Here is a 15,862-nt window from a genome sequence, read left to right as displayed (position 1 = left end):
CACACAAATAAGCCCTCTCTATCAAAACAATGACCAACAAAATGAATAAAACAGCTTACATGTTAAATGTCTATATTAACATCTTTGGAGTAAACCAAACATCACGATATTAAGGAGGAATTATCAATTGTGACATGGGTTTTGGCCGTTGGCATACACACTTGTATGCAATGTTCAAAATGCCTCCAAATTCATTATTCAATCACTTAAGGATTATCTTTGAGGGGCTTACATAACCAAGTTGTCAGTTACAATAAAAAACACCGTACCCGGACCACCTTGGATGCATGTTAGGCCTGTCACCATCAGGCCTCTCTAAAGGGCCCAAAGGGCCACTTACAATCAACCTGTCAATGTCACGGATGCCTGAATGTTGGAGAAATAAGATGAGACCATGTTACAAATCATTTGGCATCAACATGACAAGTGAAAAATCCCACATGCCAAATCTGGACACATACCCGGTTTTGATGCCACAGGTCTCGGTTGGTGCTGGTTGGTCCTCGAGGCCCTGCTTCGACATGCTGTGCATTCCAACCAATTATCTACCCCAAGGTGCAACAGGTTCACACTTTAATCTTTGATGCCTCCTCCAATGGGATATAGCTGGATTTAAAACAGGGAGCAGGGGTGGGACAACCCTTAAAAACTTGTATACATAGCAAACATGAATCAACTTCAAACCAACCCACTGAGGGAAACAAAAAAGTCTTTCAAAGAAATAACTTTATCCTCATTGTTGTTTCATCTTGCAATGGCTCGCCATGGCCATGTGGATGCTTGAAGCAGGTTTCAAAGAGCAGACGTAGCCTCAGATATTACACCAGTCAAAATGTCCTTTGAGTTCAGAGAAGGTGAAATCTCCTGTTAAATGCGGGTCATTTAAAGGTTGCTGAGAATTTGAAGAAATGGACCATGGTAACGTCACGTCCAACCAAGTCATCATCCTTTACCAGGAAATCCAGTTCCCTGGCATGGATGTGGCGTTCTGCGCGTACCCTTACACCTTGCCAGTATACCCACTTCCTGCAAGCCAGCGATTCCCATTCTTAATACACCCCTCAACCCCCACCACCCCTCCCACACCAGAGGCCCCCATGTCCTTTCTGAGGAAGTGCGTCCTTGAAGAGCTTGTCTCAACCATCTGTCACGGATGTCCCGGGACATCTCCCATCCACCCCAATGGATCCCACATATACTAGACCAGTTGTCATTGGAATAGTGAATGGGTCACGGGGGGAACTGAAAACCAATATTTGAATTACATCATATGTACGGTAGCACAAGTAGCCCAAATTTAAATGAAAACCCAGTTAAAGATAATTTGTGGCATCAAGGATGAAGAAATTCATACTGCACAAATTTGGAAACATTTGCTTAATGCAAGAAAAACAATGCGTGGGCTACGAACTTTAGCATCTTTAATTGTAAGTTTGTTGCCCAAACGTGGTTTGCTATGCATTTCATACTCTACATTGCCATTTACCTCGTTGCCTTTGTTTCCATAAACTGTGCTGTCAAAATACATGAGAACAATCTTCATGCGGTAATGACTCAATATGGAATCGAATATTTCCGCATGTAGCCGGGGCGGAGTGCAAAATGTTATGTAAATCCCCTTAACGACCTTTTCAGGCTGCCGACAATCACCATACAAAGGTGATTGGCAGCCGACACTGGTGCACATTTATCCTTTTGCCCCAGCCTGTCTCTCTCTGTAGCGCCCCCTACTGTGAGAGGCGTGGGGTAGGGTGCCCAGTGGCACTTGTTGCCAATGGATGAAGCCAGCATGGATCCTCTCATGGCAACGATGCTGGTCGTTGTAATAATGTTTGGTTTGTTTCCTGCTTCACACCTCCTTTGGGATTTTGCCCGACCTATAATCCAGGACATGAGACGCAGAGGGAGGCATCCCATGCCTGTCCATCCGAGTTCCAGCACTGCTTAGCCCAAACCAGCTCCTTTGTGCGACTCACACAGCAGTCTATTGGTTGCCCGTGGGCCATCCCATAGTGGGCTTCTATTATCATGATTGGTATGATTATTGAAACCCCACACCATAACTCCAAATCCAAAATAAGTTCTTTGAATGATTTAATATTTAAGAATTTGAAGGCTCACAAAACTGCAGATAACACTTCTCTTTTATGCATATGCGCGGACACACACACACACACACACACACACACACACACACACACACACACACACACACACACACACCGGACCAGCGTTCCCAAGCCCCTTACTGAGCGTTTTTATCCTTGCAAGGCCTCGTCTCAGAGGGGAGTCAGGCCCCTACTGAAATCCTAACCCACTTCCTACTGGGAAGCCTGTTTGGCTCCTTGGCAGCCCTTTTCCATTCACAAACTGCAGACAAACCTCACTCTCTGCCTCATCAGCCATAAATGTACTTTGATTTGGGCTTGACTGACTCAGCGACTTGGATAACGCCTCTCAGGTGATGATGTAGTCTGCATACGTTGCCCAGAAATTTACCAAAAGCATATTTTTCCAGCTGAAAAAGGGGACTACCTTGAAAATCTATAGTCCTACTGCAGCTGTCCCCTCTGCAGGTATATATATGTATAGGTGTTCTGGGGACACATTCGACACAAATAAAGAAGGGATTTAAAAAAGAGAGAGAGTGCACACGTGCATGTGTGGAAGAAAGTTGTCAAAGCGTTGACACAAGCGGGGCATCAGAATTTGTTTGTGTGTTTGTGTGTGTGCTTTGAGGGGGCGATATATACACCCCCTACTGTCCCATTTCTAGTCCACACATCACAACTGTCAGTAACTAGTGAGATATGAAGCCGAAAAGGAGAAACGATGAAGGAGGAGAGCCCTTCAAATGGATATTACTGCCGTGTTTGCCTGTGGAGCATGGAAAGGTGGATTTAGCACTACGCCCAGGATCTTTACTGTACATTCGGCTCATGGTACGTTATAAATGCACACTATGATAACGTCAACTCCATAAAGTATTTTTTTTTCAATTTTAGTTAGAATCCTCAAAAAATAAAAAGAGAGGTCGGCTGCTTTTGCTAATGGGGTTGGACTTTTGCTTTTAATAGCTCAAATAACAGTTTATAGCTACTTCTAGTCTTGTTAAACTATATTTTCTTTAATTTTCATAGTCTGTGTTGTAATTTGCTTTAAGAAATTACAGAACAGTGCAGAGTTGAAGCCCTTGTTCTGTGCTGTTTATGTTAGTACGTCTGATACTGTTACAACCTAAAATGAAATATACTCCCTTAAACATAAATATGCTAAACAGTTCCAATGTTACAGGTGAACGACGTTTTCAAGATAGCGCATGGCATTCGATATCATTATTTCAGAAAATGTATTTGCTTTAGATAATCAAAATTATAATGCTCAGTGAAATGATTTTTTACAACCAAATTGTATTCAACAAACTGCACAGATGATGAGGTATTACAGGTATCATGTTTTTCTTTTAAGACAGTAATATCCCCCTCCATCCCACCTTGTCACCCCCAGAAATCCCCTCCCTGCTCATAAAAACAAAATAATCATAATTAAATAAAATAAAATAAAATAAATATTCATTCTTAAATAAATACAGACCTACATAAAATATAGGTAACAAAATAATTGTACAACTAAAAAAAAGGGGGTAACTGGTAATAGACAAATTCCACATGTCAACCTAACTTTAAGCATTACATGCAGCCCACAAGGTCGCAGTCCAAGATGTAGGCTATACCCACACATCTCCACACATATTTACCCACTCATATACACACTTAATGCATACACACAGCTGCATGCATATGCAATGTGGAGCGTAATTGTGCAAAGCTAGTGTAAGATTAGATTTATTTTTGTAATGACATATTTTATACAGTTTATATATATTGTATTCTGCTCTTTAAGTTAGAGATGGAGCTATATGGTTTGGCGAACCTTGCGTGCTGGTGGGGGGAGTGATGGTTAAGATTGGCGGAGGGATATGAAGTGAGGTGCCACCTTTTGATTTGTCCTACGCTGAGTTGTGTGATTAAATGTGGATCCTGTTGAACAGACCAAGCTCTCCCCGTGCTCTTATTCTACCCACAGCCCTACAGGAGTTTAATTAAGTAATAGGTAAGGTTATAGTTAAGGTAGCAAAAAGCCTGCCTTACACTAGCAAACATAAAGGTCCCCCCAGGATAGGCCTTGTCTGTGCCAGGAGGCAAATCTTGAGTCAATCTTGGCTGGTTGAAATAATTGATTGTTACTAATAGGTATAGCTGGGGGCAGAGAAGTCCAGCCAAACGGCTGCCTAATTTGTTGCCAGGCTTTCAAAGTGGTAATAACTACGGGGTTAGAGGAGAGTCGTCTAGGTTTAAATGGAAGGCTGTTACACACCAGGGCTTTTAAGGATAAGGAGAGACGAGATTTAGCTTTTAGTCTAGTCTAGCTTCTAGATAGTAGGTTGTAGTGCATGTTAGCTGTTCAGTAAAATAATTGAAAGCTTGGTAGACTGAGTTCCCAAATTCTTGGAGTTTTACCCCCATATAAAATTTGAAATGATTGAATCCAATAGGTGAAAAATGGGTAACCATTGAAATAAGTATAAATATCAGGGGAGCACATTCATTTTAACGGATTGTACACTAAGGGGTAGGCTGTTCTATCTCTGCAAGAGGGGAATTCTTTGATGTGCAAATGTGACTTTCCAAACTTGTCAGTACTGCACAAACTTTGCTCTTATTTACTAAGTACGCAGAACACACCACCTATATACTACATAGATATCACTGTGTTCACCAAAATGCAACCTTTTCTAGAACTGATAAATTGCCTTGTCTTTAGATTTACTGTCATGTGTTTTATTTTTATTTTTTTTTTTATAGATTTTGAAAAGGTTAGATGAACCCATAGCTTGCAGAATTTCCATATATCAAAGTGTAGCACATCATTTGTTGAAGTCAAACCCAAAATGTGCCAGAATTTGTGTTTTCATCTGAAGACATCTGACCCTTTTATGAAAACCTTTGGTTCATGCTTTTTTAAGAGATCCCAAACAATTTGTTTTGTGCTCTAAGATCTACGTCCCTAATTGTTGGCTTTGGGTTCAAACAATATCTGCAGAAGAAAAACAAGATAAAGAAAGAAGAGTTGTCTAGACGCTGAGGGTTTTGTTATAGTAAAGCAGGATTTGAAACATGTCTGTTTGATTGCAACACTGATATTGAAAGGTTAATGAGAATCTACGAGTATCTAAACAATTGCTACTCAGTAAAACACCTTCACTCACAAAGACACTGTGAAATATGCTGAGAGCGATCTCTCAGGCATTTGGCCGGGCAAAACCACAACATTTATGGCTACAGAGTGAGACAGCATTATGAGCCTTCACTGTGTGGTCCATCACCAACTATAGACCCTTCTCGCCTCCTGCTGCTCTCTCCTGCCCTTCTACCCTCCTGCTGCCCCCTCTGCTGGGGGTAGCAGGCATAGTTGACCCTGGTTAAAATTCAACTGGCTCAACAATAACGTGGTTGGACTTTTCCTTAATGACCTGCTGGTTGAGGAGCAAAAGGAAGTGGAAGTCGCATAGTTTGAAAATAAATACCTCCATAGATTTAAATGAATTTAAACCGTACAGTATGACAGACCAAAGGTCATCACCAGGATGCTGCCTTGGCATAAAAGAGTTCCTCTCTTTAAGCATCATTTAGAGTCTAGACAGTTAACACACAGCACATAATGCATCACTTCACACTATATGAGGAGTTTCCATGCTTTTCACATCAAATTGATTCACATTAGACCTGCATGTATTCAGATTCAATTCGGCACAAAAGCTTTAGAAATGTAGACTATCTCTATCCATGATATATTTATTGAAATGTGATTTTATTTGTTTGTATGTTGTAAAAAATGCATGTATTTTATTTCACAATGTAGCCCATTTAAGGACCAGTGTTGTAAATTAGCTTGGGCTGTAAATGCTATCACATTCTGCATTAGACTTTTCAGTGAATATTCTATGTTTATGTGTCAGTCCCATATAAAATAATGTGAAAATAAACATATAATGTCCATACTTCCTGAATTACAAAACCATGATATGTGGTTGAGGGGATGCAATCACAATCCACGGGAGCATTATAAGATTTGTTATGCTGTTATTTTGTATTACCTTCTATTATATATTCCGTTTATATATTGTTGATCATTCAAATGACAATATTGTGTATTGGGGTTTATGATATTCGTTCAAAAAGTTCAATAATATTACACTTGACCCCTCACCGGAGCACCTTATTTTAGCACCCCCAATTTAAGATAGATAAGCAGTAAAAAGATAAATAAATAAATGGCTTATAACACATCATATTGTACTTAACAACTATAACATCTCATGTGAAGCATCTGTAACTGATCCATAAACAGATAATGAATGACTGACAATATAACACAATTCTATATATGAATATGAAATATGTATTTAGTAATTATATGTATTAATTAAGTATTTATTTTTTTATGAATACTTGAACACTCTCCATGTTAAGTAAGTGAGTCGTAACATGCAGCTAAAATCTCTGGGATAAATCTACCAATTTGGACCTGGAGTTAAAGTTTTTTTTGTTAAACCGAACAGTTTTAAATCTGCCCGTGAATGATTTGTACATGTGTATTAACAATAAATGCTTCATAGATATGTAATCAGACCCTTGTCACGTCCTTCCTTAAGTTTAGGCCGCAGCTCCATTCGTTTCTGTCTCACATTGTCTGTGAAAACTTCATTGATGAAGATCTTGGTGCCCTTCAGTTTTTTTCCTCTCTTTAGAATCTCCTCTTTATCCTTGAATCTGAGCAGCTTCATCACAATCGACCATGGCCTGTTAGCCTGCTCTTCAAATTTTCCCTTGCGATGTACATATTCAACCTCAATTGATTTGCGGTCAAAATCCAATTTGTCACTCAGCAGTTTTTTAACTTTAGATTCTGTGTCTTGCCATGATTCACTCCTTTCTTCCGAGATTCCATCGATGATGATGTTGTTCCTCTTTGACTGACTTTCCAGATAGTTTGTCAAAAGAAGCTTGAACAGATGCAAACTCACTTGAAATGCTCTTAAGACTGGTGGCATGGTCAGAGAGTCTTTTGTTAAGATCATCTACATGCTTTTGTGAGAATTGCAAACTGATCCTAATCTTAATCCCTTTAAAGGGACTGTTTATAACTTTTTAAGCGTATAAATGTAGCGGGTCGGGACACATGCGCGCTCGCCTATGCGCGCTCGCGTGTGGCCGCTGTCTCGTCTCCTCTGCCTGCTCGCCTTCACTCAGACAGCGCGCGTGTTCTCGCGTACTCGCTCCACCTCTAGACGTGAACGCGCGCTCACTCCACACTGCAGAAGAGTTAGTTTAGCTCCGAGAATATGTAGTGAATACAGTGGACGTTTGTGCAGAAAATAAATGCTGCAGCTCCTCCAGACCAACAGAGGTTTCCCGTGTCTTGTGAAGTAACGGGTCTCCGCAGAGAGAAACGTTACCATCTCGTTACCGACCGGGTGCCGGTGTCTTCCTGCTCTCTCCGGCTGCGGGCGGAGGGAGACGAGTTTCTCGCTGGGGAGCCCCGCTGCTGAAGCCTGCGCTGAGGCAGGAGAAGCAAACACAGTATCAGCATTGATTCATGGAGAGACCTTCGTCTGGTCAGCTAACTGTCTTGTGAAGTGACGGGGCTCCGCAGAGAGTTACGTTGTCTTCTCGTTACCGACCGTGTGCCGGTGTCTCCTCTGCTCTCTCCGGCTGCGGGCGGAGAGAGCAGGGAGACACGCTGCAGAGCCCCGCTGCCTCAGCCTGCACTTAGGCAGGAAAAGCCAACACTAGGATCAGATCTAAATCATGTTCATGGAGAGACCTTCGTCTGGTCAGCTAACATTACTGCCAAGCAGCTGAAATATAGAGTGATATTGTGCTTTTAGCTGACGTGTGTCGCCCCACTGTTTTGAGCGATGCTCGTTCATGTCCATTTAGAGCGAGCACAAGCACGAGCCCAACGCTGACTTTCGTTGATTTCACGCCCACAGATATCGCTGTTAAGAAGCATTTCTGAAAGCTACAAATAGTCCCTTTAAATCTTGAATCTAACATAAGCCAATTAACCTGTAACTCCCCCCTCCACCGCAGGGAGGCGACATCTCCCAGACTCGAGGGGAGTTTTGCTGGAACCGGAAGCTCTGACGTGTCAAATTGTCTCCATTTTCCCTGAGGAAGGAGGAAACGCCTTGAAGACTCGAAGAAGGAAGGAACACATCAGCTGTGTGAGTAAACCAGAGAGACTTTAACGAAGCACATTCATAACTGTATTTAGATTAACGTAGTCGTGCAAAAAAGCCACGTGTTTTCAAGCACTTCATGACCGCGGGTAGTAGATATATCCAGCACGACGAGAGAGAAACGTGCTAACTTTAAGCTAAGAGCTAACTTGTCAACTAATCAGACATTCCTCCTGGTACTTCCTTATTCCTAACTTGTGCACACATGTCCTCGGTTTTAAGTTGGCGTGAGTAAATAAAATCTCATCTAATCGCAGTAAATAATGTAACGATGGCTAATAATCTGAACTGGTCAGACGAGTGTCGGTTAGCATCGCAGCTTAGCATGCTGACGTTTGTTTACGTACACAGCACTTTACTATGGACATAAACATTGGAAACGTTTACTTATTTTATTCTTCTATTGTTATTTTTAGGTATGTTAATTTGAATACTTATTTATTCTATCCTTTTTAATGCACTGACGGGAGCTGCTGGGAGAAACAATATGTCGTTTCCTTCTGTGTTTGCAAATACTCAGTGAAATGACAATAAAGTGAATCTTTAATGTACTGTAGGTTAGACTGGCAGCTTTTTGTACATGTCAAAGTACTCCAGTGAGCTGCCTTTTGGGTATTAGTTTGTGAAAAATGCCGGGGTGTCCTAACATATAATCTAATTTGCGAAGAAAACATGTTTACTATCCGCATTACATGATACTGTTGTACAACTGTGTTTGTGACCTCATCACGTTACGTTACACCCTATTATTTTTTTTTTAAAGGGACTATTTGTAACTTTCAGAAATGCTTGTTAACAGCGACACCTGTGGCCGTGAAATCAACGAAAGTCAGCGTCGGGCTCGCGCTTGCTCGCTCTAAATATACCTGAACGAGCATCACTCAAAACAGTGAGGCGACACACGTCAGCTAAAAGCACAATATCACTCTATTTCAGCTGCTTGGCAGTAATGTTAGCTGACCAGACGAAGGTCTCTCCATGAACATGATTTAGATCTGATCCTAGTGTTGGCTTTTCCTGCCTAAGTGCAGGCTGAGGCAGCGGGGCTCTGCAGCGTGTCTCCTCTGCTCTCTCCGCCCGCAGCCGGAGAGAGCAGAGGAGACACCGGCACCCGGTAGGTAACGAGAAGACTACGTAACTCTCTGCACAGCTTGGTCACTTCACAAGACACGGAAAACCTCTGTTGGTCTGGAGGAGCTGCAGCAGTTATTTCTGCACAAACGTCCCCTGTACATTCACTAGATATTCTCAGAGCTAAACTAACTCTTCTGCAGTGTGGAGTGAGCGCGCGTTCACGTCTAGAGGTGGCGCGAGCTGAGCTGTCTGAGTGAAGGCGAGCAGGCAGAGGAGGAGGGTACAGCGGCTACACGCGAACGCGCATATGTGTGACGACCCGCTACATTTATGCGCATACAAAGTTACAAATAGTCCCTTTAATTATTATTATTTCAATATTACAGTATACATAGTAACAGCAGAAAACATTAACAAGCATAGCGAAAACATAAACAAAGAGCTGTGCCAAAAATAAAAGGACAACAGAAATGAAACAAAGCAAACATAAAATAAAAAAAAACACAGTAAAAATAAATAAATAAGTAGATAATAATAAAAAAGACCACACAAGAGTATGACAATAATTTCACTTAAAAATAAAGATATTGCATACATTTATTGTTTTCATTGCTTTTTTTGTTATGGGAGGAAGAAATTCCATTTCTTTCATAAATACAAAGAAGTTAGGCTTTTTTTTGGTAAATTTACACTTGTGAATGTGGAACTTAGCGAGAATGTATTGGCAAGAATCTGGCAATACAATACCTGTCATGATACAGGGGTTACAATTCAATATATTATGGTATTGTAAGCAAGGCGATATATTGTGATTTATTTTTTTTAAATCTAATTTTAGGAAAACGATCATAGTGTAAAAAACACACCGCCATATGCATACAATTTGAGTAAAATGTTTTTATGCTTTGCGTTTAATCTTTGCTTGTAAACTATTAATTAGAAATCAATACAGGGTTTCTGAGAATTGATACAGTATCACAAAACATAATATTGCAATATTCGATATTTTCTTCCACCCCTAGTAAACACTGAGTCAGTGGTAACAGACAGTAGACATATGGATCATGTAACCTCAATCCCTGACTATTTTTAATTTAGGAATTGCTTTTTAAAAATAATATTTTTTAATATATTATAATATCTGCCATGGTGGCAGGGGACCTTCAATTTGTACCTGCCGCAGCCGACATTTAGCCTGTATTTGGCAGGTGGCAGGTGCTAATTTCATTCCCTGGTCTCAGATCAACCTGTGATGAGATAACATCTGGTGGCGATCGCCTCCAGGTTTTAGCTGCGCATGTGAGTGAAATGGATCATCATTTGAATGGTTAAGAACTATATGGCCTACATATTGGTGATGATATTGGTATCATCTTTGACCGGAATATGACTTGTGACCATAATGTCACTAAACTTGTCCAGACCTGCTTACTCCAGTTCAGAAACATTGCAAAAATCAGATGCATCTTGTCCTCCACGGAACTTTTAATTCACACTTTCATATTCACTAGGCACTGCATGACCTCGCCCCCAGTTACATTGCTGATCTCCTTGTTCCATATTCGACCCGTCAAACACTTCGATCCAATCTAATCTCTGCCTTTTATCCATCCCCCGCTCAAACTGCAAAACAAAAGTTGATTGGGCGTTTCCTGTTTTAGCCCCAACTCTCTGGAATCACCTCCCCAATCTATTAGAGCTGCTGAATCTCTGGACTGTTTGATGCAGCTTCTAAAAAAACATCTCTATAGGCAAGCCTTTCTATAGGCCTCATCCACATGTGTGTTTGTTTGTTTTTGTTTCATCTGTTTCTCATTGTTTCTGTGTGTCATAATGTCATTTTTCCTTGTTTTTTTTTCATTGTTTGATGTTTCTTCTTGTGTGTGAAGCACTTTGTAACGGTGTCTTTTAAAAGGTTCTATATAAATAAAGCTTTACTTACTTACTTACATACCAGCACCTTCAGCAGCATGTGGGACTCCATGTAACGTAATTCCTGTCGGTAGAAATAGAGCAATGTGTCCGCACATTTAACCACTTTCATGATTATACCTGCCGATTATTGAGAAATGTCAGAAAATAGACGAGCCAAGATTATGACTGCAAATAGTTTTTTTTGTGCGACCACCAACCCTAAAAGAGTCAGTTTAATATCACACAAGACAAATATAAGCAGTGACTCACGTTTTTGCTGAAACAATACTTAAACAATTCATCAATTATCAAAATTCGAGATTTTTTTGGTCCAATGACTGATTAATTGATAAATCGTTTTAGCTCTAACACTCTTGTTTTATTATTAGCCATAGTCTTCCATGCTGCCCTAATTTCAACAACTGATCTGTTGTTTCTCCTCAGGTTTGTTTTTCTTTTTTTTTGCCAAAGTAGGATCCTATCACCAGCCGCCATGGGGAATGCGTTTACACAACTCTTTCAGAGTTTATTTGGGAAGAAGGAGATGAGGATCCTTATGGTGGGTCTTGATGCTGCTGGAAAGACAACTATTTTGTACAAGCTGAAACTTGGAGAGATTGTGACTACCATTCCCACAATAGGCAAGTTAAACATTGTAAAATAATGATGTTTACATGTGGTCTGTGTCCTTACTACTGTTAAATGAGAACTTTGTTTTTAATGTGATTCTTTGTTTTGTTTTGTTTTTTCCTTCAGGTTTTAATGTAGAGACAGTAGAGTACAAGAACATCAGTTTCACAGTATGGGATGTCGGTGGTCAAGACAAAATTCGACCGCTGTGGCGTCATTACTTCCAGAACACACAGGGTACGTTTAGTTATGTCAAAACCTTAGTGCCTGACATTTATTGGCTTTACATCAGTCACTTTGTAATGGGCTTTTTATTAAAATATTCACTAAATTTCCACAGCTTTGTAGTTAAAAGATAAAGGACACATCACACACACACACACACTCATTTGTTCTCCATTTGCTCTTGTTCTAGGTCTCATCTTTGTTGTGGACAGCAACGACAGAGAGCGATGTCAGGAGGCTCGTGAGGAGCTGAATAGAATGTTGACAGAGGATGAGTTGCGTGATGCCGTGCTATTAGTGTTTGCCAACAAACAAGTAAGTCGTACTTGTGAAAATCTTAGATATAAGCCGGTGTATATCATAACCAGTTTCCTGCCAGTTTTTCCTGTTGTATTCACAGACTTGGCTTCAAATGTTTTGTCTTCTCACTGTTTTATTGTTTGTAGGATCTTCCAAACGCTATGAATGCAGCAGAAATCACAGACAAGTTGGGTCTTCACGCTTTACGCAACAGAAACTGGTACATCCAGGCGACCTGTGCCACCACTGGGGATGGCCTCTACGAAGGACTGGATTGGTTGTCAAATCAGCTCAAGAACCATTCATAATCCCCTGCTATCCACAACTAATCTACTCCACCCAATCTCTGACCTTGTTCTCTACTCTTAAGGTGTTGCAAAACTGAGTTACCCTTTCCCAAAAAAAAAAAGTACTGGAAGCCGTCCTCACCTCAGCTCAGCTGTTATTGTCACAAACATACAGGCCAGTGGTGGGGGTGATGTATTCTTGTAAAGCTGTCGGGTTTTATTATTTTATTCTATGTAACTGTAAATATATTTGGTAATGGGGCAGCTTATTGCACTCTTACAAATCCTACGGTGGTTATTTCTCTTTCTGGCTGTTGGGCAGCCACGTGTGCATTGAATAAGAAAAGGGAGGCGAGGAATAAGAATTTACCAGCACGTTGGCCCAGGACCTCAATGCAATCTGATGACTGATTATCTGGTCACACGTACTGTAGGGAGTGATCCATTAGGGGCTTTTAATTTTCAGGAAACTGAATTAAACACTGATGCACTACTTGCAGCTACTGTGATTACTTTTAAGAAGTGACTACATGTACTAGCCCCCCAAATTACCGTTTAGTAAACACTGGCATTGACTATTTGTACTCTGTACTGACATCACTTTGTCCAAGTCGAGAACTCCCGTCAATGAAGACTTACCAGCCTTTGTTCTACAGTATGTTGGCTTGAATTGAGAAATGCTGCAACAATCTCACATCGACCTGCTTCATGGTTGTTTGAAAGGCAGTATGTTGAGTCAGCATTGGGTTTTTGTATTTCCGAGTCTCAGGTTTATCATGTGCTGCCTTTGCAATATACTTGTTAGCCAAACTGCATGATGCGGTCTGTTGGGTCTTTAGGGACATGCATATTTACTGGGTGTTTACATCATTAGGCTGCACAGGAACTATTACCCCACTGAGTACTTATTTCAACAGCCCTATACTGTAACTCGTCGTGTGTACTGTGTTAGGTAATTGTAACTATGGAGTTGCACACTACAATGGCCCTACTGTCTTCACTAAAGGCTCTAGCAAGTCATGCCTTTTTTTTTATTCAGAGTTATCAAAATCTTGGAAGTGGCGTTTTGATGGCAATACAAAATCCGTTTCATCTACATGTTTAACGTAGTGCCAGTATTTCTTCCTTTGCAGCACATTGTGCTTGGGGTAAACAGGAAGCCATACATACGCCTTCTTGTCCAAGACACATGTTGCCTTTTTTTTATTTTCAAGCTTCTTTTCTAAAAGGTGTGGGTGTTACTTTACTGCTCTGAATATGTCTTGAGGGTGAATCAAACCGTTTTTTTGATTTATAACTGCCTAAATATTTGAGAATTATGTTAATCTCTTAATTAAAGTTTGTCTCTTTTTTATGTAAAGCTTTTGTTTTGTGAGGAAAAAGCACTGTAATTAAAGTGACTGGATAAAAACATGTTTCTGCAACTGATTTTCATTTTCACACTCTATGCAATAAAACTGCTGAATGTTAAGGTGCGTAATGTAGCTTTTCCTCCATACCAATTTATACTAACATTGTCTAGTTCTGAGGATCTAGATACCAGCAAATGCTCAAAGCACAGTGTTCCTCATAAGGTAGTATTTTTGTCATTTTACATTGAAAATTGGCATCTTTGCTACAAAAACATACCAAAACCTACTACCTTTTTATATATACAGTAATGCTGAAATGGATTTTCAGTCATTTATCAAGCAGAACATGCCAAATATTATGTCACAGTAGCCATTTTGGCTCTGTTGTATTCAAACGCTACAGTCAGCGTAACAGTGAGCCAGCATGCACGATACAAGGAACCTGAAATCAAAGTAGCTAAATGGAATTCAGCCATCGTTAATTTAATTATTTACCCTTGTGCTTTTCCTACTGTGGCAAAGTCAAAGGCCTTTTTCACAGCAGCCATTTTCACATGTCATTGCCGGGTAAACAGGTGTAAATGATCAAATTAATTATGGTCCCATTCTATTTAGTGTGTCACATCCTTTCCAGTGAGCCAGCATGCACAGTACCAGGGCCTTGGCCCATCTAAATGGATCATGGCCATAATTAATGTTATTAATTACACCTGTGTTTACCCTGCAATGACATGTCAAAATGTCTGATGTGAAAAAGACATATTCTGAGTATGTGCTACTTTTCTGTTGAATTCAATTTTTAAAAAAAAGGAATTTTCTATAACAAAAATTATGCGTTTTGGTATGTCGGTCGGACATAAAAGCACTTGTGATGGGCCGTTTTCACAATTATCGTACATTTTAATTGAGAGAGTGATGAATCCAAAAATAAGTTAATTGATAAAAAAAAAAAAAAGCATTAGTTGCAGTCCTAACAGAAGAGTAAAACACGTCAGGAAAAAAAAAAAAAAATGTAACAACCACAAAAACCTGGGCTACATTCCAAATCGCATATTTTTTTCTTTTTACTTATTGTACGTACTATAGCTGCCCTTACACGTACATACGTACTGTTGCATGCAGCATACATACAATAGGGACGTACTACTTCGTCATAACATTGCTCCTTGAACTTTGACCCTCTTGCTCATATATCCGCTGTGCAGAGGATTGTGGGTCAGAATAGCCAGAAAAGCATGCTGACTTGCATACTGCAACCACCAGATGAAGTAGGACATCCTGGTATTTTTGGCATACCGCATTTGACATACTATGTATTGGGCCATACTAAATCTTTTTCTGGCGTACTAAATAGTATGGGTATTGGAACGCAGGTTTGTGCTGGTCTCATAGCAACCTGTCGGGGCCGTCACCCTTTGACCCAGGGAGAAATGTGATGCCCCAAGGTGATGTAAACCACTCGATGTTTGGGTTAAAGCAGTAATGTGGAGAGCACACCCTGTTTCACATTGTGTAGGGGTGGCAATCTAGGACAGCATTCTTGCAGGTTGATTAGGCTGCTATGGTTAATGCAGCCAAGCCTATAAAACATGGCAGCAAAGTATGGTGGTAGTGGAAGGGGAGGGAGTTGGGAGTCTTGGGTCCCTCATAGGGCTGCTTTGTGTGGCCTCCTCTCCTGCTGCTCCGTCAGCTTGGTTTGTGTGCGGCAGTCTAACGGTACTCGGCCATATAAAAGGACCAGTCTGGTTTTTTGCACTCTTCTTTATGAATGCCTT

At 40.5% G+C, this 15,862-nt stretch overlaps 1 protein-coding gene across 1 annotated transcript; it reads left to right on the top strand.

The window, feature by feature from the left end:
- Positions 1 to 8,156: 8,156 nt before the first annotated feature.
- Positions 8,157 to 14,146, top strand: arf1 (ADP-ribosylation factor 1). Its single transcript, XM_074651580.1, has 5 exons — positions 8,157 to 8,290; positions 11,738 to 11,934; positions 12,050 to 12,160; positions 12,339 to 12,463; positions 12,595 to 14,146. Exons 2-5 carry the CDS (start codon positions 11,787 to 11,789, stop codon positions 12,754 to 12,756), a joined length of 546 nt encoding a protein of 181 aa, XP_074507681.1. The 5' UTR covers positions 8,157 to 8,290; positions 11,738 to 11,786; the 3' UTR covers positions 12,757 to 14,146.
- Positions 14,147 to 15,862: the final 1,716 nt, after the last annotated feature.

This window comes from Sebastes fasciatus, chromosome 11 (assembly GCF_043250625.1).
Source record: "Sebastes fasciatus isolate fSebFas1 chromosome 11, fSebFas1.pri, whole genome shotgun sequence".
NCBI lineage: Eukaryota > Metazoa > Chordata > Actinopteri > Perciformes > Sebastidae > Sebastes > Sebastes fasciatus.
The sequence above is the reverse complement of the archived record's forward strand: the minus strand, read 5'-3'. Positions and strand labels throughout refer to the sequence as shown.